The 26,194-nt window shown below is 43.5% G+C and overlaps 1 protein-coding gene across 1 annotated transcript in view; it reads right to left on the minus strand.

Moving 5' to 3' along the window:
• Positions 1-26,194, minus strand: part of clasp2 (cytoplasmic linker associated protein 2) — a 65,893-nt gene continuing 39,699 nt past the window's right edge. Inside the window, exons 21-41 of the mRNA XM_080858914.1 lie at positions 25,903-26,064; positions 25,577-25,618; positions 25,362-25,463; positions 23,682-23,744; positions 22,901-22,992; positions 22,405-22,428; positions 21,940-22,187; positions 20,742-20,805; positions 18,749-18,805; positions 17,818-17,981; positions 16,461-16,539; positions 11,751-11,894; positions 10,763-10,906; positions 5,599-5,702; positions 3,906-4,050; positions 3,121-3,295; positions 2,752-2,948; positions 2,400-2,528; positions 1,745-1,951; positions 1,492-1,608; positions 1-1,060 (exon numbers count right to left, since the gene is read on the minus strand). Of these exons, the coding sequence (XP_080715040.1) occupies positions 971-1,060; positions 1,492-1,608; positions 1,745-1,951; positions 2,400-2,528; positions 2,752-2,948; positions 3,121-3,295; positions 3,906-4,050; positions 5,599-5,702; positions 10,763-10,906; positions 11,751-11,894; positions 16,461-16,539; positions 17,818-17,981; positions 18,749-18,805; positions 20,742-20,805; positions 21,940-22,187; positions 22,405-22,428; positions 22,901-22,992; positions 23,682-23,744; positions 25,362-25,463; positions 25,577-25,618; positions 25,903-26,064 (2,549 nt within the window). The 3' untranslated portion in view covers positions 1-970. The remainder of the gene's footprint in view (positions 1,061-1,491; positions 1,609-1,744; positions 1,952-2,399; positions 2,529-2,751; positions 2,949-3,120; positions 3,296-3,905; positions 4,051-5,598; positions 5,703-10,762; positions 10,907-11,750; positions 11,895-16,460; positions 16,540-17,817; positions 17,982-18,748; positions 18,806-20,741; positions 20,806-21,939; positions 22,188-22,404; positions 22,429-22,900; positions 22,993-23,681; positions 23,745-25,361; positions 25,464-25,576; positions 25,619-25,902; positions 26,065-26,194) is intronic.

The raw sequence follows: 26,194 nt of genomic DNA on the forward strand, positions 1-26,194 counted from the left end.
AGTGTTTTGGTCTAAATGATCTTTTGTGAGGTTACACAGTATTGAGCAGGCCTTATTTGATGTAGGTCATCGGTACAGTAACTCTGTAAATTAATTGTAGACAAAGTGATCATACCTGAAGGGGAAGCTGTAAAGGAGACACTCCCACGAATGTCTCATCATGTTTGTGAGCATGGGTACCGCAGAACCATGACCTCCCTCGGACCTCTGTACAGTTTGTATTTATTTGCAGTTTTATTGTTAACACAGGTACAGAAACGCAGCAGGAAACACAAGAGACAAATGAGTAAAGATAGAAGGACAGACAGACAGATGAGAGTAGGAGAGGACAGACAGATATTAGCTTGTTTTAAAAGTGTAAGTACATTTCTACAACCCTCCTGTTGTGGAGCAGAATGACACTAGAGCTCTACAAGACCCGCTGAAGGACAGTTACTTTGCGATACATACTGGGATATTACAGGGAGGATATCGGCACCATACAGATCAGATACGCAATCAGAGCACCCCTGCCCCAGCCTCAACATGGCCTTTTAAGACATGCACACAGAGCCAGACAGCTCAAACATCGAGCAGTGACTCGATGACTCTTAACGAGGATTAATCAACATGAACAAAACTGTAATACCAGTGTTTATCTTGGGTAGAGAGTGTTGTAACAGCACAGTTTTGAAGGGCCTTGGAGGTCTCAAACACATATTGAAGTGGATAGTTGTTCACACACATGTGCACGCAGAGAGGGTGGTAATGTGACTCTGCGTGCACTGCAGCACAAGGCATTCCTGGAAGAGCTAGGGGAGGGGGTTGATGTTCATGTTGCTCAATGTGTAAAATGAGTACAAAATCTTTCTTCAGTTAGACGTGTGAGTGTCAGTCAGGGTGTGAGGATGTGCACAAAAGTTAAAATCTTGTATGGATGGATGGTTGGTTGGTTGGTTGGTCTTCAACCCAAACTGAAGAGACGGTGAAGTTACGGTGCTGGCCCCGAATCTGAGGGGGGGTCACCACTGCCGCTGGAACCACTTTGTGCACGCTTAATGTAGAGATTCAACAGCTTCAGCTGGGAGAAAGAGAAGACAGCCAGAGAGAGTGAGGGAGAGGAGGTGAGATGAAGGCTATGAACTGAAAGGAATAATGAAACACTAAAAAGTTTAGTTTAGTTTTGTTTATAGTCATTTTAAAGGGTTTGGGGTTTTGATTTACAGGGTAGATCTAAAGGCTTTTAACCACAGGCTCACAAAACACTTTAAGGAATGTGTTTTTCCACTCATTGTTTGAGATTATGTAGAGGGTGTAAATTGCACTCATGGAGAAGCAATACAATTTGGAATCTTAACAAGATTGTTTTATTCACACAATAATACACTAGTAGGATCATGATACATGCTACATGATATTGATCATTCTGAGATCAGCAGCACCCCCCCCCCCCCTATTCCTGCAGCACTAGAGTGGTACGTGTGAAAGCAGTACATGAGGCGGCGAGCTCACCTTGCTGCCAGCTAATTGGCTGAGATAGGGTTTCAGGTCTTCACCAATCACAGAGTAGATGGCCACCAAACAGAACACACACGCCTTCCTCACACTGCTCTCGGAGTTATCATAGCCCTGAAATAAAACAGGAACATCACCTCTCAAGAAAAACACAGAAATGGACTTAACCATCCACCCAGAGTATGAGATGAGGCCCAGACCAGGCTCAGGTTCTGGGTTAAGGAAGCAGGACAAGAGGGTTTGTTCTCACTTGGATGAGCCCAGGAACCACCTCAGGCAGCAGCGGCATGAGATTCTCTCTGGGCATCTGGTCCATGAGTTTGGTGAGCATCTTTATGGCAGCCAGGTTTATAGGGTAGTCGGCTGACTGGATGATCGGGCAAAGCACCTTGATGCACTGGTCTGCGTTGATGGCGTTTGCCAACATGGTCGCCGTCTCCTCTGCCGCACGCACCACCTGCATACGCACACGGACACACACGGACACGCACACGCACACGCACACGCACACGCACACGCACACGCACACACACACAGGTTACCAACTGTGATATCTTTAGTGGTGACCAATTGTGTACTTTTGTCACTTCTAATGCTTGTGTCAGAACTTGTGGCAGAATTTTTAGACGGACAGTAATATTTACAGCTTGGGTTAGGTACTGAGGTGTTGCCACTACACTTGCTGAAGCGACCTCTCCTAGCAACCAAAACGCCTGACTAATTTAACAAGAGTCTTACAACTTTTCATAGCATGAATCACTGCCCAGCATGTGGCCAGGTGAAAATGGCTACATTGATTGTTGTCATAATAAAGAAATGTCAACAAATTGTCACAAGGTCATTTTCAGTTTATGATGGGTTTAGTGCGTGTGTGTGTGTGTGTGTGTGTGTGTGTGTGTGTGTACCTCTTTGTGAGGGTCTTTATGTGCTTCTAGGGTCTTCATGATGGTGAGCTCTGCATAATTCTTGAAGCGCCATGGTTGTCTGCTCAGAATCTCCTTCAGGACACGCAGAGCTAGCGCCCGGATTACATGCTAATAAAAAACACACACACACACACACACACACACACACGTACACACACACACACACACACACACACACACACACACACACACACACATTTTGTCAACACACAATAAAACATCTAAAAAATGACTTTACGTGTGTGTGTGTGTGTGTGTGTGTGTGTGTGTGTGTGTGTGTGTGTGTGTGTGTGTGGGTGAGTGACTGTGATGTACGTGTGGCCATGGTTACCTCTCCATCCCCCAGCGTTTCCAGCAGCAACAGCAGGAAGGTCTTGAAGTGCTCGTCCCAGACAGTAGGTGTGCGTGTGTCTCTGATCAGCTTCATGAGCTCACAGAGCGCCGCCTTGCGCTCCTCCACACGCTCGCTGTGATTGGACAGCTCCTTCAGCAGCTCGGCCACTGCCTCTGACTGGTCAACTCCGCTGTCTGTCAAAAGCACAAGTCAGAGAGAGGAAACATTAGCACCCATCTCCACATCAACCGACACCTACTACACAAGACACACAGGGGTACAACCACATCAGTGCAGAGGAATGAACACCTCGGCAGCAACATACATCACATACACACCCCCCCCCCCCTCCACTAAAACATTCACCGTCTGACTGAGGCTGCCCTTCCGAGTCGAACGAGGAATCCTTCTTGGAGGAGGAGCCCAAGGAAGAGTCTGAGCAGACGCCCGGCTCCCTGGAGGCCCGAGGACTGGACGACAGCATGGGCATAGTGTTCAACAGGGAGGTCTTATTATCAAGGGCCGTCCGCCCACAGTCCGCCTACACACACACAAACAAGACACACACACATCTTGCATGAGAAAAACTATTTCATAATAATAGAACGCCTCTTTGTGTCCCTCTTGTGGACATTCCATGTTTTCACCTTCACCCCGTCTCATTTCCTTCACCTCCTGTCTTGTGTTTTGTGTCAATTAGGAACAGACGTGGGAGAAACATTTAAAAAAGGAATTGGTATTAAATCGATACAGCAGTGCCAAGTATTGCAATATGTATTTAATATTATGTTTTTAATTTTAATTTGGTACTGATATCATTGCTTCTGAAGTCCATAACATGGCGCCAGACCTCATTCTTCCCTTGCGTCACGGCGGTTAGAAAGTTAGAAAAGAGGTCAAGATGCCAAGATGGATGCAGAGACTACCAGTATATGGGAGCAATAAATGGCAATGTATCACAGATTCGAGTTGCAATTCTTGCTGTATTGTAAAATGTAAAGAAAATATATTGTATCATGGCCCAAATATCGTGATGGTATTGTATCGTCGCCTCTGTGGCAATACACTTCCAAAGATAAAGTAATCTTTATCCCGTACCTCTGGGGACCCTAGCCCTATCGGTGTTGGACCGGCTCTTTTGGGGATCTTACCTCCTCCTCTCCCTCTCTTCTGCGGGGCGAGTCAGTCATGTCCTCCTGGCTCCGGACACTGAAGTTCTGGATGGCTTCACTCATGCCCCTCAGAGAGCTGTAGATCTCCTCGGAGTTCATGTTCTCTGTGTCATAATCAAACGCACTACACACACACACACACACACACACACACACACACACACACACACACACACACACACACACACACACAGCACACACACAGCACACCGACACACACACGTCAATTACCATGCACTCAAAGCTCTATATGCAGTGCATTTGAAAAGTATACTTTTTTCACATTCTGTTATATTGTAGCCTTGTGTTTCAATAATTGTTTTCCCTTCATCATTCTACACTTACATTCTACCCTAAAATGACAAAACAGAACCAGGATTTTAGAATTTCTTTGCAAATCAAAAAGAAGATCATCTCAAGCTCTGTCAAGTTAGATGGGGACCGTCAGTGGACAGCCATTTGTAGGCTTCTCTAGAGATGTTCGATTGGGTTTAAGTCAGGGCCACTCTAGGACATACACAGAGCTGTCCCAAAGCCACTCCTGCGTTGTCTTAGCTGGGCACTAAGGCTCATGTGTCTGTTGGAAAGTGAACTTCTGGCCCAGTCTAAGGTCCTGAGGGCTTTGGACCAGGTTTTCCTTAAGGATATATCTACACTTTGCTCTGTTCAGCTTTCACTCAACCCTGACCAGAGCTCAGCCAGAGTGACAGACTTTGAAGGTTGAACCCGTTGAAACCAGCAATGCATTATTGAGCGTTATGCATACTTAAAAAAAAAACAAAAAAAAACAAACATGTTTTTGTTTTTCGTACTTAAACTCGTACCAGCGTACTTTGATGTCAAAATGCGTGCCAGGTACACAAAATGCGTACATGTTGGCAGGTCTGCAATTTCTCAGTTTGAACAGGCAGCCATCTCTAGGAAGAGTCCTGGTTGTTCCAAACTTGTTCCTGACTGAGTTCAGCATGCAGTTACTCTGATCTTTGGCTTGGTTTTTGCTCTGAAATACATTGTCAGCTGTGAGGCCTTATATAGACAGGTGTCTATCCAATCCATCCATCCAATCCGAATCATGTCCAATCTATTGGATTTAGCATAGGTAAACTCTAAATCAAGGTGTAGAAACATCTCAAAGATGATCAAGAGAAAGGGCAGCACCTGAGCTACATTTCAGGAGTCATAGCAAAGGGTCTGTGTCCTTATGATGTGATGTATCAGTGTTCCCTTTATAATTAACTTGCAGTAATGTCTAAAACCCTGTTTTGCTTTGTTATTTTAGCCTAAAGCTGCAACATAACAAAATGAATGGGTCTGAATACACTGTATGGTATGTGGTGTAGGATAACAGGATAAAATACAGAATTCAAGATTAGGATTGAAGAATTTAAGATAAACACACACAAGTACACGTTTTGTGGTCCAGTAGTTGAACATGAAACATGATGCTAATCCAGTGTCATAGTGCCCTCATTACATTCCCAATGCAATCTGGATCTATAAACCATAGATATATATAAAGACTTTATATATATCTATGCTATAAACAACCTCTGAGTTCCGGAATGGCGTCAGACAGCCTCCAAAAGCCTCTCTGACATCACATAAAAGCAAGTTCTGTCAGGGACACTTCTGCGGAGACTTATGTGGGCTCTGATGGGTGTGAGTGTGTTACCTGGGGGAGAGGGTCTGGGATGTGTTGGTGGGGGAGACGAGAGGGCTGGTCCAACTGGCTGGTGATCTGGGGGTGTGTCTCAGGAGAGGGCTTCCAGTTTGGGCCTGAAAAGAAGGACACTCACCTTCAGAACATCTCAGCACATCATATTACTGCAGCATTCAAGCCCTTTATCCCATTCCCGCTCACGCTAAAAGCAGTTTATTTATCACTATTAGGCTGCAATGGTGTTGTGTGTCAAAACGTTAATCTATTGGCTGGCGACCTAGTAACATTAAGCAAGGGGGGGGGGGATTCACTTCATTCATATCAGAGTAAGCCTTTGCCTCACTAAAGCCCATTGTTTCTCTCAGGATTATGTAATGTCTATCTACCATCATCAGCAAGTGGTTGTGATCACTTTAAACCCAACACTGTCTTTTATTGGTGAGCTGATTTTAGGAAATTACACCTTGCTTTAGGCTATGCAGCAAAAGGTGTTGCCTGGTTGCTATGGTTGCTGTGCTATTTAACTAGCTTGCTAGCTAAGAAACTTTAGGTTACTTATGCAACTCTGGTTCTCTGACAACATGAGTGATGTATCTCACTATGGGATAAGCTTCCATGTTGACCAACGGAATAGAAGCTTTTAGGCATCACATGTGTCACTGGTAGACAGAGATGGGGCCCACCCACCCTTATAAACCCCCACCAAACTCACATTCTGATTATTCTCTTTCAGTGGACAGCTCTGAGGGGTATCTGGTGATATACCCTCACTCCCATTATCAGAGAACAAGGTTTATGGAAGCAACCTTAAGTCCTCTTTAAATCATCTCTCAATGTCTCTCACTATGGGAATGCAATGTAGACATCTCCCTAATGTGAAAACTGCCCTCTGCAAAACAGACAACCCAGACGAAAAGAAACTGCATAGCAGAGACAATCACTATTGACAGGGGTTAGCCACAAACGGCGCAGTGACATCAAGGCTGCAAAAATGTACAAACAAAAGCGCCATGGTCCAGTAGGTCACAGAGCACAGGTCTGACGGGATTGCCTTTAAAAAAGGGCCCATGATGCAGCCGCACCTCTCGTCCTATGTGCCTTCAAGCCCAAAGGGAGTTGCAAACTCCTGACTGAATATCACAGAGCAATCACCTCCACTATCCAATGTGACAGGCGTTGGTGTAATAGTGACTTGCCCTTGTGAGGAGCAGCCCAGCATATGAGGAGCTGGTCACTGCATCTGAGCATGTTTGACTTCTCCAAATACATGTGAAGAGCGCACTGGACATAGTGTATGAAGTCTTTCCTCCTCCGGATTAGAAAAGGGAGGCGGTTTGAAAGACATCAACTCTATTGTAGGGCAGCTATAAGCAAAACCGAGCACTTTAAGCATAAACATAGGATTAGGTCAAAGACATATCTTGAAGTCCAGAGGGAGCACTGCATAGAAGTCGGATGGATAGAAAACCCATGCATATGCACTCATAGCAGACACCGAAGGGAGCCACTTATTAAGACAGGCTTTTCATAGCAGCCTCGTTCAGAGGCCCAAACATTGGTTGTGACAGTACTTCCAGTACAATGTATAGGTCCCATGATGGGATTTAGGACTGTAACACCGGCTGTAACCGCCATAAAATGGCGTATCAGTGGGTGCTGTCTAGTGGAGGAGACACTGAAGCAAACATGACAGGCCAAAATGGCAGCCAAATAAACTTTAATAGTGGGAGAAGACAGTTGTACAACCAAACACTGAAACGGCACTGTCTTTGTTCACACCACTTTTGGAATACTCTGTACCGTGTCGGGGAGATCAGACTGATTGGGGGAAGTGCTAGTGCATTCACACCCAATACAGCACGATCGTCCGATAAGGAAGACAATGGAGGACATGAAGAGATCTACAGCAGCTTCCCTGGATTTGTAGAATTACTGGATCGTCCGATAAGGAAGACAATGGAGGACATGAAGAGATCTACAACGGCTTCCCTGAATTTGTAAAATTACTGGGGGGTGAGCCTCCACTTCCCATAGAGTGGATTCCCCCGAGACAGCAGGTTCACTCTGGAGTTCAGTTCCCCGTGACGTTGGAAGGGGGGGTGGGGGGCTGCTTTCGAAACGCTTTGTAAATACCCGTGGGTCTAGAGACCGAAGGGAAGTGCTGTGAATTCGCTATGCCGTGGGAAGGTCTATGGTTATGAAAAAAAAGAAGCAGTCACCATGACGAATGCTGTAATAGACCCCTTGTGACTCAACATTCTGAATACATATTTCCGTCGATGTTTGTTCAGCTGACGTAAATCTAGGAATTATCTCGGAATTCTGAAATACCAGGGGTAAAAGTCCACCTTGTTCAGCAGTGAAGATCTCCTCCTCTAGATCATGGGCTAAACCACTGCTCGCTTCTGACCACAAAACCCTGTTGAATCATGGGGGTGGGGGGGTTGGGTCTGAAACTGCATGAGGAAGACCCGGTTCACTGTAAGCAGTACTCATGGGCTGACTGCGAATCTGCACCAGCTCTCTAGGCCGGCAGAGAGAGGTTCTGCTGAACAAACATCTCCACTCTCTATTAGAAGAGTACTTACTCCCTCCAGTGGACAGAGAGGGGTACTGCTGAACAAACATCTCCACTCTCCATTAGAAGGGTACGTGCTCCCTCCAGTGGACAGACAGAGGAGAGGACCCTGAGAGAATTGAGACATTCGACAGTGGCTTTGCACCTAGATACTTAGCTTTGGTAAGCATAACAGCTTCTTTTTTTTTGTCTTTTACTTTAAATGAAAATATTTTATTTGCGAACTATATATGGTGTTGGGCTCATCTGTCCCAAGGAGCATGGCAGACATGATGCCATAGAAGCTTACTTTGGTTGACACTTAAGAGGCATTTCCCATAGTGAGATACCAAAACAAATGTTTGAAAGACAACTACACTAGTTGTCTAGCTGACGTTACAGTCTCCTCAATTTGACTTATTAACCCAACCTAGGAACTGCTATGTGTTATTATGGTTCCTTCAACTAGAGTTAGATAGCTACAGTACCTTGCGTAAGTATTCACCCCCTTGGATGTTTTACCCTTTTATGGCTTTTATAAATCAGTCATGGTCAATATAAGTTGGCTTTTTGGACAAAAAAATTCACAAAATAGCTCTCTTTAATGTCAAAGTGAAAATATATTTCTACACAGTCATGTAAATTAAATACAATTATGTAATGAAAATAAGTGATTGCATAAGTATTCACCCCCTTTATCACCCCCTTTATATAGACTGACCTAATTCAACAGAGGTCCAGCCAATTGGTGCTAGAAGTCTCACAATTAGTGATATGGGGATCAGTGTGCAGTAAATGTGTCTCAAGTGATTGCAGTATAACGACACCTGTGTCTGGAAGGTCTATTCACTGGTCAGTATTCAGTTATCAGTATTCCTGGCTACTGTTACAACATGAAGACCACAGATCACCCTAAGAAACTCAGAGAAAAGGTTATTGAAAAGTACAGGTCAGGGGAAGGATACAAAAAAATGTCCAAGGCACTTAACATCCCCTGAAATTCTGTTCAATCCATCATCAAGAAATGGAAGGAATATGGCACATGTGTAAATCTGCCTAGATCAGGCCGTCCTAACAAACTGAGTGACCATGCAAGAAGGAAACTAGTAAGAGAGGCCACCAAGACACCTATGACTACTCTGAAGAAGTTTCAAGCTTCAGCAGCTGGTATGGGAGAGACTCTGCATACCACCACTGTTGCCTTGGTTCTTCACCAATCAAAGCTTCATTGAAGAGAGCCACTGTTGAAAAAATGCTCCACTTTGGTCTCATCAAACCACAGAACCTTCTTCCACTTGACCATGGAGACTTCCACATGCCTTTTGGCGAACTGTAGTCGATCCTTTTTTTCAACAGTGGCTCTCTTCCATAAAGCTTAGATTGGTGAAGAACCAAGGCAACAGTGGTGGTATGCAGAGTTTCTCCAATCTCAACTGCTGAAGCTTGAAACTTCTTCAGAGTAGTCATAGGTCTATTGGTGGCCTATCTTACTAGTCTCCTTCTTGAACGGCCCCTCAGTTTGTGAGGACGGCCTGATCTAGGCAGATTTACACATGTGCCACAATCCATCCATTTCTTGATGATGGATTTAACAGAATTCCAGGGGATGTTTAGTGCCTTGGACATTTTTTTGTATCCTTCCCCTGACTTATACTTTTCAATAACCTTTTCTCTGAGTTGCTTAGAGTGATCTTGGGTCTTAATGGTTTAACAATAGCCAGTAATACTGATTACTGAATACTGACCAGTGAATGGACCTTCCAGACACAGGTGTCGTTATACTACAATCACTTGAGACACATTCACTGCACACTGACCCCCATTACACAAATTGTGAGACTTCTAGCACCAATTGGCTGGACCTCTGTTGAATTAGGTCAGTCTATACAAAGGGGGTGATAAAGGGGGTGAATACTTATGCAAGCACTTATTTTCATTACATATTTGTATTTAATTTACATAACTGTGTAGAAATATATTTTCACTTTGACATTAAAGAGAGCTATTTTGTGATTTTTTTTGTCCAAAAAGCCAACTTATATTGACCATGACTGATTTATAAAAGCCATAAAAGGGTAAAACATCCAAGGGGGTGAATACTTACGCAAGGTACTGTAGGATAGCTAGGTTAACTGGCATGAGACCTCATGTTTTAGACCCAGAGGTTTGCGCTCCGTAGTATTTAGTTATGTACAAACTGAGTGGGAATGAAAATGATCTACTCTGTTGTTTTTATCTGATACATGAATGGGTTTCCTGTGTGAATGGGTTCTAATGGACCAGCACTCAACCATTGGTCACAGAACTTTTCTGAGACGCTCCTTAGAGCTTAGGTCCCAGTTCCTCTGCTGAGGCCCAGCCAGTTCCCAACAACAGTACAGCACCACTCCGTGATACTCAAATAATAAAGTGGACCTTTTTCTTCCGGTGTTTTCAGATAAAGTGCATTCCTGATAGTGACTGGCAAAAAAAGTACATTTTATAAAGTAAATTGTATGGATCGATGCACAGATGTACCTAGATATTGCCACTATTCCAGATATTGAGATCTTAAGAACAAAAACTAGCAACACCGTACTGCCACTATTTGTGGCCATGTTGTGTCGAGGTGTGTTGTACCTGTGCTGCATTTCCTGTGTTACGCAGGTGGTTCTGCAGTAGTCTGGTGGCTCCGTCCTGGAAGGTCTTAGGCAAAGCACCCAGCAACATGGTAAACTCAGGCGTGTTCAGCTGGAACAAGGCGATCAGCACAGCTTGTGCAGCCTGCAAACAGCACCACACACACACCAGTTAGTGTCCAACCAACACACATACACTTACACACTCAGAGAATATAAAAACAAACAGCACAACACTGAGGAACTAATCAGAGCACATACACAACTTCAACTAAAGTTTACATGTTTTTGTATGATGTGTGTGATTACACAGCAGTTCCATTTCAACCCATGTCGCCCCAGTCAAAAGTTAACAAGTTCAAGAACTGAAATATATTTTATAGTTCTCTGTCACATTTGAAGGAAGCCTTGTTTTTGTGTTGAGCTGACATGATGATGAAGTTTATTTTGCAGATAAATCCTACTATATATTGCAGAAATAAATAACAATAAAGATTTTTCATGTATGTCATCATCTCACTGATTTTGTTGCCACAAATGTACATTGCCTTTATATTTAGCTAATGCTGCCCTTCATCAGTAATGGGGCCCCTAATAGGCTACAGAAATCCAGTATGAAGTGCTGCCGTCAGGCAACATAACATTTTTCTTTACTTCAATTTAGTGATAATTCCGACTCCTAAATATTTCTGGTTTAGGATTCTTTTTTGCCTGGAGCCCTGTATTGGCTACATTCCTGTGGCCTGTATTGGCTACATGACTACATTCTTAACCCAGTGGTAACAAACGCCTATTGCATCAAAGGTAATCCGTGACAACTCTGGTTGGAGCAATGTACACCATGCATCAAACATTGCAAGGGGGTATGCCTATGAGAGAGATGAGAGATAGAGAGCAATGGGAGCCTGAGAGAGACAGGGTGGGGCTTGTGTGTGTGTGTGTGTGTGTGCGTGCGTGTGTGTGTGTGTGCGCGCGCTCGTCTATGAGACCTTGCGGACTTCGGCGCTCTTGGGTTCAGTGGTCCAGGTGATGATGCGAGAGACAGCGAGTCGGGTTTCACTAGAGTTGGAGAAGTCAGTCGGTTCCATCTGCATCGTCAGTGTCTCGATGTATCGCAAGATTGCCACCTTCACCTGGAAACACAAATCACCACGACCATCAATCATGGATTAACTAAATAAATATTCAGATCAGATCAATAAATATTCAGATCAGATCAAAAGAGCAGTGATGACATTTAATGACACGTTCACCTCATTGTCATCAGTACAACATCTGAATACAAATCACTCCTCAATCAAGCACATTCTCTTACACCACCACATCACTTCTAACATAGTCATGGACCCCTGTGGACGGTATCTGGACCATATTATGCAGGCACTTTAAACATCACCATGGTACATCACACATTACAGAAACTACACACATTCTCATGAGCTACAGCCCTGCAGGCACTTCAGAACACCATCCCCACAGAACTCCTTCACCTGAGGCCATGGACACTCATGCTACTCTCATTAGATTCACCAACAACACATTCAAAGCACAAACAAATAAATGTGTTCTCAACCACAGCCGTGCAGACAGGCACCTATCAAATGCTGTCAGTCGACATGCTATGTTTGCAGTCATTCCTGCCTTTTATGCCACCCATTCGCTCTCTCTCCTCTGCTTGTCTCCTCTCTCTCCCCCCTCCCTCCCTCACTCTTTCTCTCTCTCTCTCTCTCCCCCCCCTCTCTCTCTCTCTCCGTTGTGCTCACTGACCTGTGTGCTTTCGTTCCACAGGCGGCAGCGCTCGGACAGAGAGCATGCTGAGCGCCGCCTCCGTACGGGAAACAACTCTATAGCCCCGCCCCCTGTGCTGCAACAGCCACGCCTCCCCGGCTTCAGAGAAAGATACCAGTCAGGACGAGGAGAGGGTGAGAGAGAAGAGAGAGAGAAAGAAAGAGAAATAAAGGGGGAGGACAACAGTCAGGAGAGATGGTGAGAGAAGATGATACTAGTCAGGGGGAGGGGGAAGGGGAGGGAGAGAGACAGATAGAGAAAGAGAGAGAGAGAGAGAGAGAATACCAGCCAAGCAAAGCAGAAGGAGAGAGAAGGGAAGGGGGGAGGGGGCAGTGGAGTAAAGGAGGTTAAGTTTTTAGAGGGGAGAGAGGGGACGACAGGACAAGGGAGGCATGGGCCTTGGCCAAATGAGAGAGCAACAAAAGATGGTGGGATAGAAAAAGAAAAAAAGAAAGGAAAGGAGAGGAGAGTGAGGAAACGTTCAAGAACGAAGTGTGTGGGGGAATACAAGGCCTCATTCTGTGTGTCTCAGTAACTGTCTGCATCTCAATACCCAAATCCACCCCACATACGACCATCAACAGGGATCATTAGATGCCATTAGGTGATGGAACAGGGGGGATGTGAGGGCAATCAGTCTGAAATGGGCATGCACTAGTGCAGCGTGGACACACCATGACCAAATCAAATGTATTATTGGAGTCGAACAGAGCTTCATTAAAAGAGATCAATTCAGTCTGTCAGAACCTCATAGTAATCTTAAAGTGCCAGGGTAATGGTAAGTAGATAGGGAAATAGTGTGTGTGCTGCTGATCAACAGCTATGACCACCCCAAACATGTGTGACCATGAACTAAATAATTTGGACTTTGTTTCACGCGTTGGTAGCACTGATTATAGTCCATTAAACGCTACCTACATTATGTCATGTTACACCAAGGAGCTGACAACTTCCTCTTTATCTCTAAGCTCCTTAGAGTGCCCTTCCAATAAAACATGCAGAAGGGGCTGACTTCACTATTGCATCAAGTAAGAAAGATAAAAACTATATAACTATCTAGTTATTTTTCACTTATAATTTAATCTAAATGTTTTAAACAAAAACAAAAGTGGTGTGCAACACCCCGAACATACTATATATATAGATACTATAACATCCTACTTCTATCTTATAGTACTATAACATCTTACTTTAATGGCAATGTCGAGAACCCTGAAATATAACAAAAGTCCACATACCAGTAAGGCACTGGACAACTAGCCCATCAGTCTAACCCATCCTTAACCTGGAGGCCATGAATCCCCTTATAGATTAGCATTTTCTACATGCAAAATGCCATCAGATCCATTAGGAACATCATGAATGAAGTTGCTGGATCAAATTCCTGAGATTCCTGCAAAAATATATCCCAGAACTGTGCATCTGAAACAGACTTCCAATAATGGCCAGTCCTCTTGTAATATCCACGGAATTGTGTATTAGTTTATAAAATACACACCAAAGGGTTAGATCTTAACTAATCATTTAGCCACCTCCTCCATGGCATGTTCGCCATGATTACATTTACAATACAGTTAATTCATCTGGGTAATAATTTCAGTCAAGCCTAGAGCTGACTACTTACAGAAAACTTGGCTCATCAACAAAAAGTTTAGTTTTTCTCTGTCTCACACATACAAATATTTATATACAGGATGGTTGAAGAAGGTAGTTTAAGATTAGTCTACAGGAAGAAAATGCTAGGATTATTTGTATACCTGACTGAAGAGGTGAGCTTTGAACCTAGCTACTGCAAAATAAAGTGTGTGGATTCTTCTGAATTCCGGAATGCTGGAAATGTAATTCAGGTATATTTTGCTAAAGTTATAGGGTGTGTTAAGGCTGCTCTCTTCTTGTGATTGGTTCTCCAATTAGTGGTGGGTGGGTTCTGTCTCAAATAAACACCTGAGCCATTATTGGAAGTACGGTATGTGGATCTCCTTCAAAATTCCAGATTCCAAAACACAAGATCATATTCACGGTTACCACTTAAAACACTTTAATACAACTAACACTTAGAAGAACTAAAAGGCAAAATCCTAACCTGTGTCCTTCCTAACCAACTTATTATTATAACTATTTCCCACCCATTTTCAAACATTACAGAAAAAGTTCTCAAGTAATACTACATAGTTCCTAACAGATTTCATTATTTCGTTTTTAATTGGACTTCAAAATAAGACCTTTAAATTGTGTGTCCCGGGTGAAAATTCTGTTAGCATGGTACTGCTGATTGTCACGTTTCGAAATTAATTCATGTATAGGTTTCTGAACATAGTTTGTGATGTCATAGATTGTGCTTACATAGTTTTTTGGGATGTCATTAATACTCTTAGTTCACCTCGAGTCGCTCAATTTCAATTGTTTCTCTAAGGAATGACGTGACTAGGGATGAACTAGACTGCTGCGACATGCTTCGCTTATATTTAAGCCAGGCACAATCTGAAAAACACGGGAGGGGTCTGGCACTGAAAGTTATAAATAGTTTATCCTTGTGTTTTTTGCTGTTGCTAAGCTACTTGTCTATGCTGTGCCAGAGAGCCATTTATCTAGCCAAGTATTAAGTATCATAGCAACAACACACACTCATGTTATTGTTCCCGCTAAAAGTGGTATAAGACTTCCACACATTCTTACAGTCCTACATGCCCATCTGTGTTCTCTGGTCATTGGTGCATCGCTCTCCTCACTCACCCCCACTGAGAGCAAGATATCAAAACTCATGACATGTAGCCATTCATCTAATTGACTGCTGGACCCCAATGTCCTACCAGCCTCCTCGAAACCCTATCTCCCACCATTGTGCCAGCAATTCCATATGCGATTCATTACCTCCAGCAAGGAGGTTATGCGATCGGGTCCGTTCATTTATTTATTTTTTTGTCCGTCTGTTTGTCTGTCTGTGGACAAGATTTCTCAGAAACTACTGGGCGGATCTTTCTGAAATTTTCACAAGAGGTGGATCTTGGTCCTGGGACATCCCCATGGATCCCCTGGATCCGGATTTGTGTACCTCCTTGCTGGAGGTCAGAAATCTCGGATTGCTCTTGTTCAAAGTGTCATGGCGAAGACACATCCAGATCTCATCTCCTCTCCACATGGGGGACCCCAAGGCTCAGTGATTGGGCCCCTTCTCTTTGAAAATATACACCACTTACTCGTGTCCGATCATTTACTCACATGGCCTCTTGTATCTCTGCTAAACAGACGATACCCAACTATACCAGTCAAACGCATCTGGTTTCTAATCAACCGAGACAGGCACGTCACTCCGCTGTTCTCCTAAAATTCAAGTCACTAATGCTCGTCTAGAGTTCTAACTAGGTCTGCACCCACTCTCAATAGATCCCTTAACTTACTGTCACTTGATTGTTGTTCTTCAGGTGGATATAAGGGTCTGACAAATGAATACATTTCAATGTAAATAAATAAGAACTTATAATAACAAGCTTGTCAGGAACTCCTTTGCTGTGGCTGTAAGAAAAGATGCAAGAGAAAGTGCAAATGCATGCAAGCAGCTCTTTATTGAAATGCCTTGTGCTACTGGCCCTCTTCCCTTTGACATTGGGGTGTAGATAATGTTCATATTTTTTATTTCCTCACAGTTTTTAAATGTTCATATGTGGTTGTTTATAGTTACAGCTTATTATATTTATTATACCAAAAAGTATCTCAGTAGATTTTGTCAGGCCAAGATCATGACCGATGGCGGCCATATTGAAAAATGGCTGCCACCTTCCCTGAGGGCCAAATCAGAGGGCCCTATAGCCAAACATAAGTGTATACTGTATATGTGTCCTACTTGTGTACCAAGTTTCACACTTTTATCACATTCTGCAGAATTATTTCATTGTATACCCACAGACACCTACCTTCAGGTTTGGAGTCTGGGTTTGGTCCACTGTGAAGCGCATCAGGATAGTGAACTGATGTTCGTTGGGAAAGGACTCTCTACAGGGCAATGAAACAGAGAAAAAAGAAAAAAAGAAGAATAGGGTGACAAATCACATGTTAAAAGGCAACTTGCTGAAAATGTTAACCATCATTGCTGAAACAAGCTCAGCACAAAATAGACAACCGTGTTTATATGACAGCTGTCCCATGTCTCATGTTCATTGTGTACGTCCTCTAACATCAACAGAAGATTCACTAAAGGCATACATTTGACACAATTACACAAATGTTCCCAACAATGTTTGTACTTTCATACAGATGAGTTCAGAATGCCATGTGCTTCTGAATCCATATAACTAAATGAGGGCGATGTCAAATGTATTTGTTTCATTTGAGGTTTTTTTAACAATGTGGATAAACCCTAAATCGTGATTAGGGCTTCTTCTGCTGTCCAAGTCCAACACAAGTGGCAGTAGTTCCCTGAGGTTATGAGTGTTACGTTGTCGGTAGACAAAGGGTGCAAAGGTATTTGATTTGTTTATTTCGCCAGAGGTGTTTCGTCCTGTTACTACCACACCAAACAATTCTATTGGTCTGTCGTTGAACTGGGCCTTCTAACACCAGACATGTTAGAGTGGTTGTGTCATGTTAAAGCTGTCAGTAAGTCATGCTGGCAAACTGAAGATTAATAGCACCGAATTACACTTGTGGTCTAGCAGTGTCAGTGTATCGCTGGTTAATAGCTTAAAGTCACACTAGGACAAAGATCCTCACCTGTGACACCTAGGTATGTAGACAAACATACTATGTCGCCTGCTGTAAAACTGTAAACTGTAATCTTGTTGCACACGGATATGTTGTTCTCCCTGCCATTTGACTGTGTGGTTGCAAATCAAATCTTATTTTATGAATATTAGAAAAACGGAGCCATGGTTAAACTGGTGAGTCAGCAAGAAAAATCTACAAAATCTACTTTCACGTTCCCCATTACCAGCATGACATTTTTGTAAAAATATGGTGATTGCAACATCTTTGTAAAGATTTACCTATACAGACAGACCCAATACTGAAACCCTTTTTATGACGATGTGATGATTAAATCTTTTTTGGTTTAATATTGCACATATGGTCCTAGCTCCTGGGAAAAGGCATTTAGTTTTGATAAAAATCACTATTTTTGAATCAAGATGTTTTGTCTTGAGTTCATGTAGACAGGCCAAAAATATTAGAATCATGAATTGACCATCACACAGGGCCAAAAAATGTAATCTTAATGTTTTCAAACGCCCAGCTTTAAGGTGAGACTAAAACTGCTCCTGTGGAACGTGGATGTACCTGGTGACATCCAAAGCCCTCTGCACTTTAGACTGGACCGACCCCAGAAGGTCAGCACCCATCTTCTTCAGAAGCTGAGTGAGCAGCACGAATAACCAGTCCACCAAATCCTCCTTATGAACTCCGATGAAGTCCACCAGCGTCTCCAAAAACATGCTGAACACCTGAAGATGCAGAGAAGCAGTGACTCTCATACTCACACCGTCATTACATCCACACACTCTCAAGTGGAAACATACAAACAAGCCTTTCACCGAGCAACCCTGATATTCTACAACATTATCTTATTTTCTTTCTTGCTTTTATTTATTTGTATTTTTGTAGTTGTCTATCCTGTAAGTTGCTATGTTGAATTGCTGGAGTATTATTTCAACCTCAATAATAACACGTGTTTTATTTCTGTACCATTTTGAAATACTTTAGACCAACTTACTCTCTTCACAGGTTCATCAGATGGGAGCATGGAGTGAGAGAAAGACACAGACAGAGAGAGAGAGGGGAGATAAATGAATGTCTGGTTCAGAGCTATTCTGTCATGGCATGCAATACATACACGTATCGTCATGCATGTGTGTGAGTGTGTGTGTGTGTGTGTGTGTGTGTGTGTGTGTGTGTGTGTGTGTGTGTGTGTGTGTGTGTGTGTGTGTGTGTGTGTGTACCAGTGGGTGGGTGTGTATGTGGTAAGTGGAAAAAATACAGCGTTTGTATGGTGTAATACATTATTTATTTTGTGTGTGTCTTACGGCTTTCAAGGGCTGAACAAAAATGTGTTTGGTTGAATGCAGTTCGGTGAAAAGGTGATGGAATGTGAGCTAGGAGTCTTAGCATGTGTGTTTGTAGATGTCTGCATCGCAGAATGACTGACTGTGTATTTGTTGTACCTTGAAGGAGGCAGAACTGATAATTGATTCTGACTGTGTGTTTGTGGTACCTTGAAGGAGGCAGAACTGATAGTGGATTCTGACGAGCCGAAGCATCTGGGGTCTCGCTGTAAATCAAAAAGAGGGACGGGACCAATGCCTGTCAATCAAAGTGCTGACGCTCATAATCAACCAATCAAGGTGGAACTCAGAGGGAGGACCCGGGAGAACATTTGAACGGCCAGTAACAGACGGAAAAGATTAATACGTTAATATGTAGACTATAGCGCATCTCAAGCTGCGTGCTTTGATCAGAAACTAATATCGTATGTGAAACCACTTCACAAAAACTCAAACCTCCAAAAGACAAATCACTTCGGTGATGTCTCAAATCCGGCTCATATCTCCAACACGATTGCACTAAACAGTCTGGCCTTGAGACTTAAATATATCAAGACACAGCCCTGCCAATCTGCTACTTGCTGTAATTTGCTTTCTTAATCCCAGAGGGATGATTAATCCCAAAGCACAACATCTATTCTACGGTCACACAAGCTGTAACACTATCTCCTACATGCAAGTAGCCATCCTTTACAACTGTTCAAAATGGGAGCGTTGTATGCATACACAACTGCGATTTCCTCTTCTATCCCAGAACCAAATATACAGCTGATAATAAGGCAGGCCATTGAACGTGGAATTTAGCTGAATCAGAAGCTAGCTGTATCCAAGCAGATCACCAACAAGCGCAAGCAAGCAACACACACTACGTACGGTCATAAGGAAACAATGATAGGCTGCTGTGGACGACTGATGTTTTCTTAATGTTCCACATCCCTATCCTTCAGACAGCACGCTCAGGAGACACAGATTTATTTACCCCTAACCGCTAGAGCAAAGTGCCATCACGAAAATGTAGAACTGTCTAATATCACTCTAGATGAAAACTACCTGCTTAAATGACTACATCTATATTCGGAAGGTGATTAGAAAATCCAAACAATCTCGACCAGAACCGTACAAGCAAGTTCAACTGGTAAAATGTGCAAAATGCATGATAAAGTGAAAGAATTAACCAACTCTATAAAACCTCAACAAAGAGTAAGTGCTGTTGTTTCAGTCACTATACAAATGAAGGTAACATGTTCACGTTTTTTGAACACACACAGACTATCTAGGAAACGATGATCCTTTCCCAAACCCATCTCTTCCATTCCATTCTGAACACATGAACAGCACGTTCGAATGCACCAGTCTTCCCTTTTGCCAAATCACAAGTTGGCTGCAAGTCAGCGCATCTTAAATGCTGAAATCCCATTGGTGCACTCAAATATCATAATCTCACGGCAAGACCGAAAGAAGAGAACCATTTAAAGATGTTTTTTTGGGCTTTTATGCCTTTAATCAGAAAGGACAGTGGAGAGAGACAGGAAGCGAACTGGAGAGTGATTGGGAGAGGGAGATGGCTGCGAGCCAGAATCGAACCCGGGTCCCCATGGGGGTATACAGCTCCCCCGAGAAGAGAAAAATTTAAGAGATAGATACAGAGTTAATGGTTTTACCGTCGTTCAATAATATTCAGAGATAGATTATCTTTTGAGTGTGAGCAACCAGTTAAACATGCTTGTGTTCCCAATTCAGCCCAGTGCATCTGTGGGGCAGAAAGAAGGATTGTGTGTAGAGCAGGAAAAGAAGTGCGCAACTGCAAAAGCAGAAGTAGTTGTGCTAGAACCGGCCAAAGAGTGCCCCTGGCATGCTATTACCCATCCCAACACCAGGATTAATGTGTGTACATGCCTGGTGTGTGTTGGTGAGTGACATATTTCAGCGAGCGTGCAGGCTTTGGTTTCGGCAGAATCCACTACAGAGTGTTTTTGAGACTTGCGAGCAGGTGAGTGTGTGAAGGTGCAGGTGAGTGTGTGAAAGTGCAGGTGAGTGTGTGAAGGTGCAGGTGAGTGTGTGAAGGTGCAGGTGAGTGTGTGAAAGTGCAGGTGAGTGTGTGAAAGTGCAGGTGAGTGTTTTTTTTTTTTGGGGGGGGGGGTTCCCATGGCGTGCCGGTAATACCTTGCTGTGAGGGTCTGCAAACATTCTCGTGAAAATCTCACATAACCTCTTCAGTTCCACACGACTGCAAGGGGACAGACACACAAACAACACATATTGAAGAGGAGCAAAACAAACTTAATGGTTCATGTTACCAACATCAAAGGGGGCTTCATATAATACAAAACAAAGTTATGGGTGATCCATCATATTGGCCTATGCTCATCAGACTAAGATAACTATATGTAGCTGACCACATAGGCATAAAGCCTCTGAAAAATGGAAGATTATGGCAGTTTAATGGCACGTGAACTCCGTTGTCATACAGTGCAAAAAGACCAATAGTGTCACCTGCTGGTGTGTGTCTTACATGTCTACCTGAATGCAGTTCCACTCTAATTTCACACTTTGTACTTCAGTTTAACAATAACAAGTATTTTGGCCACATCACATCTTTAAAGGCCAGATCTGAGATGAAAGACACATCTTTTGATCATTTTGATAGAGTGTAGACTGAATAGGTTTTTAGGTTGTATAGCTTTTATTTTTACTCTGGCAGGAGGGCTGCCAATGGAAACTAGCCTTTTGGCTATAATTGGGTGCATAAACATCTTAAATGTTCATTAATGTAGACTGTCCCTCGTGATCAAATAAACAAATTGATTGATTGATTGATTGATTGAACAGGTAATTAACAAGCGGTTAGTTAAGAGGGAGTTATTATGAAATCTTTTGGACTGAAAACATTGCATGGGGCCTGAATGCTAGACTGGGATCTGATAATGTCCTATCTGAATCCTTCTCTGCCTGCTGTTCTCAATCCTCAAAGCTGCCATTCTGATGATGAAACACCAGCTTATTCTGTCTGCAGGCCTACCAGCCCTGTGTTCTTCAAACACGGACAAAGATACAGACTCTCACACACACACACACATTCATAACTGAATGAGATCTGGACCTTGAAAACACATGTACACACATCCCTGCAGTGCTATGAGTGTATATACCTGAGGGTACACACATCCCTGGGGTGCTGTGAGTGTTTATACCTGAGTGTACACACATCCCTGCAGTGCTATGAGTGTATATACCTGAGTGTACTCACATCCCTGGGGTGCTGTGAGTGTTTATACCTGAGTGTACACACATCCCTGCAGTGCTATGAGTGTATATATACCTGAGTGTACACACATCCCTGGGGTGCTGTGAGTGTATATACCTGAGAGTACGCTGGTTCTTCAGGAGGGTCTGGAGACCCACGAGTCCCTCCTTCCTCTCGCTCCAGTTGGCCGAGGCGCAGCGGTTCAGCACCTCAGCGACGTCCTCCGTCTGACGCATGTAGGTGGGGATGCTGCTGCCGTTCCGAGACGAGTACGACCGCTCTGAGCACGCGCTGGATGCGTCGCTGTTGGCGTCATCGTCGGAGTACATCCCATACTGTTCGTAGCGTCGCCGCGCAGGCTTTTTCTGCAGAGGGGGATACACACACAGAGAGCGTCCACATGCATGCACAAACATGTCTTTACACTTAGAAAACAACAGAAATAGAGTTAACATTAAAATCCTCTTATTCTAATTCTAAGTTATTGTTTTTAATTCAAAGTTTAAAAAAGAGCGGAGAGAAATAAAAAGAGAAAGATAGATAGGTAGAGCGATATAAGGGGATGGAACATGTTTGACCAACCTTGCTCCGAGTGTCTCCTAACAGCTGGCAGCATTAAGACAGGAGTGAAAGGTAAGGTCATTCAGGGGTCAGGAAAAGAAGCAGGCCAATGTTCAAGTGCATGTGTGTGTGTGCATGTTCATACATGGGGTTGGGTAGTTGGGATAGCTCACATGGGTGTAAGAGAGAGAATATAAACAGAGAGAATAACTTCAAATCAAAAGCATTAATGATCATTATCACATTGAAAGTGTTTGTACATGTGTGTGTGTGCGTGAATGTGTGCGAGCATGTGTGTGTGTGCATAAGTGTGTGTGTGTGTGTGCATATGTGTGTGTGTGTGTGTGTGTGTGTGTGTGTGTGTGTGTGTGTGTGTGTGTGTGTGTGTGTGTGTGTGTGTGTGTGTGTGTGTGTGTGTGTGTGTGTGTGTGTGTGTGTGTGTGTGTGTGTGTGTGTGTGTGTGTGTGTGTGTGTGTGTGTGTGTGTGTGTGTGCGCGCGCGCGTGTGCGTGTGTTACCAAAGCATCAGCCAGAGCCTCCTCCACATCCGATCCAGGGTTTAAAACCCTCATGGCACTCACAGAGGACGACAGATGTGATATCCCCAAGCCTACAACCATCAGATGCACAAAACACACTGTAAGCACAGGGATCAGCCGCCAAGAAAAACTTTAAAAGGCGCCAAGTTGGGTGTGCAGTTCGTCAATTATGTGACTTTGCAACAGAATATGGATTTGAAGTTATCATGAATGTGATGAGAACATTTAAATGACATAGACTACAGTAATTCCAGTTCAAATAACAACAAAATGAATTCATAATATAACATTTAGCCTTTTGGTGCACTTAATACATTTCCCCCAGCAATTAACCTTTGTGAGAAATTTTGTCTGCAGGCATGTGTTTTCACCAGACAGCCATCAGCACGACTTCAAGAGAAGAACAACACTATGACCTTCAGCATGCCATGATAACAACATACAGATCAGTTCAGAACGATGTTTTCGTGGCCAGGTGAAACTTACCTTACAAAAATGAACGAAAGATAGGATGAACAAAATGAATGACAGTGAAAAAAGGAACACAAAATTAAACTTTTCAAATTTTTCACATCAGGTGCAGAGAGGACTGACGATGTGTGAGTCAGTAAGTGTGACATACTCTGCCTTCACCTGACTGTTAATCATAGTTCCATTCTGACGGGCAATGTGAAGACCAAAGTAAATGGGAGATCAACTGAGATGGAATGGGAAGATGGAATGAGAACAAAAGTGATCAAGAGTAAAGACTGGAGATCACCTGCTGCCCCAAAGGCTTCGACAACATGGAGCGCACCAGTAGAGCGAGAGTAGTGTCGCGATGCTGTAATACACACACACACACACACACACACACACACACACACACACCAAACACACACATACACACAGCGCAGGGTTAAAGCCGCACCTACAGCCACAGACCAGAGCAAAAAGACAGATCCTCCACCTCACACACACGTGCCCAAACCCATAGTGAATACCCGAGTGCACTCACACCCCCCACACACAAAGCCACAGATGCCATTTAGAGTCCAGTTCTGTTTCTTCCTCGACTGAAGAAGCACTGAGCCTACAAGGACAAACCAGCACTCAAACACGAATACACAAACAAACACACCTCCCCCCTCACTCATACACACACCAGTCACATCTCCCAGAAGGGTTACATTATAGAGACATGCATTCTGAAAAGATCTTTAATAGGCAGGAAATGACCACTCTTACTGCTAAGTGGTTACAAGAAAATCAATCAAAGTTGAACTGGGCGATGACCTAAAACAAATATCACACAGATTTTTCTCAGTGATGATTGATTAATGCATGATCATTTGTCTTGCAGAGGAATGTTTTATAATACCACATTAGTAAATTATTTTGGGACAATAATTATCTGTGGCAAATATCATGACATTGTGAGCATTCAAAAAAATTATAATTCTAAAAATCAATCACAACATGACATATCAAATGTTGTGTTAACCGCCCAGCCCGAAATCAAAGGATGCCTTAGTGAACACTAAATAAGCAGCACTGTGTAGGAGCACAGACAGCACTCCACTGAACTGACAGCATCTAACACCAGCGAGTTCTCGGAAGGTCCTGGCAAGAGACATGCAACCGCAGGCAGTATTGATCAGTATTGAGTATTGATCCACTCATGAGTATTTGCAGTGCTAGACATATCGGCAGCTGATGGATCTCCAACAAATATTAGTAGTCTTATAAGGGACTTGCATCATAAAACTGTGGAAACGGGGGGAGTTGTCAGCTGAAAATAGATTTTCTTTGTTCTCTGTTCCTCCCTAAGAAGCGCTCCAAACTGTGATGAATTCTCTGAATAGCTCCTGGAGCTCCACCACTGTCAAGAGAATAGAAGCAGGCAAGCAGCAGAGATGCTGAGAGGCAGCAAAGATGGGTTACTTCTGTCGTCATGGTCACGAGTAATACAAACGTAGAAGACTCTACGTAATGCCTAATGGTACCAATCCCGTTTTGCCATTATATAACATGAACTATTCTCCAGAGATCATCATATAACATGAACTATTCTCCAGATATCATCTTATAACATGAACTATTCTCCAGAGATCATTATATAACATGAACAATTCTCCAGAGATCATCATATAACATGACCTATTCTCCAGAGATCATCATATAACATGAACTATTCTCCAGAGATCATCAGATAACATGAACTTTTCTCCAGAGATCATTCACTGTCATGTGCACCATATCATTCATATATCCATAATATCATTCTGCTTCAGATCTATGAATTCCCACTGGTCTATCACCACCATAAAGCACAATCCTAATCAGCAGCAGTTCCATTACCAGTCAGAAACATGGCTGCCGGTTTGCAGAGGCAGAGAGAGTTCCCAGGCCAACTCAGGCCCTTGTTATGTTAACCGGTGGTGTGATCAGTGTGACTCACCGAGGGAGGAGCGCACTGGGCTGGCGTCTCGACTGCTCTCACGGCTGGCCTCGCGACTGCAGCCCTGGCTCACACTGGGCCGCGGGATACGGCTGACCCGGCCTGTGGGTTGGGTGGAGAGACAGAGATGTCAGACAGGGAGTGGAACTGCATGGCAGCCAGACAGGAAGGAGCTGAGTAATAGATCCCTACTCCAGATAACAGAGTCTGCTCACCTCCTTTGGATCCATTATAGATGTGAGTCAGGCTGGAAGGAGCTGAAAAAGCAGACAAAAATGAGTTGACAATAAAGACACGACTGAATGGAAATTAAATAAAACTAGCTGCAGGTGGCAAGAACTGGGGTACTGCTTAAAACTCAAAATAAATACATAGGGATACATAGAATACACAAAGTGATGAATTAGTGACGAATACATGTAGAATACACAAAGTGATGAATTAGTGATGAATACATGGGTTCTTCTTCTGTCCACAGACAGGACTATCATCTCCGGTGCCTCCCTCCTAAGAGTGTGTGTGTGTGGGAATGCTCTCTTACCCACAGACAGGCGCGTGGGGCTGCTGTCTCGACTAGCTCCCTGGCTCCGTGGGATTCGGCTGCGCCGCTGGGCCCCTGTCCCAACGCTGCGGGGGGCTGTACTGAGCATGCTCAGAGCCGTGCTGTTTAGCACTCGACCAGGCGAGCCTGAGCGAGACCCCGCTGCAGAGGAGAGATAGACATTAGCATACATACACTCACACACACAGACACAAACACACTCTCTCACATACACTCACACACACACACAGACACAAACACACACTCTCTCACATACACACACACCCACATA

The sequence above is a fragment of the Sprattus sprattus genome (genome assembly GCF_963457725.1).
Source record: "Sprattus sprattus genome assembly, chromosome: 20".
Lineage (NCBI taxonomy): Eukaryota > Metazoa > Chordata > Actinopteri > Clupeiformes > Clupeidae > Sprattus > Sprattus sprattus.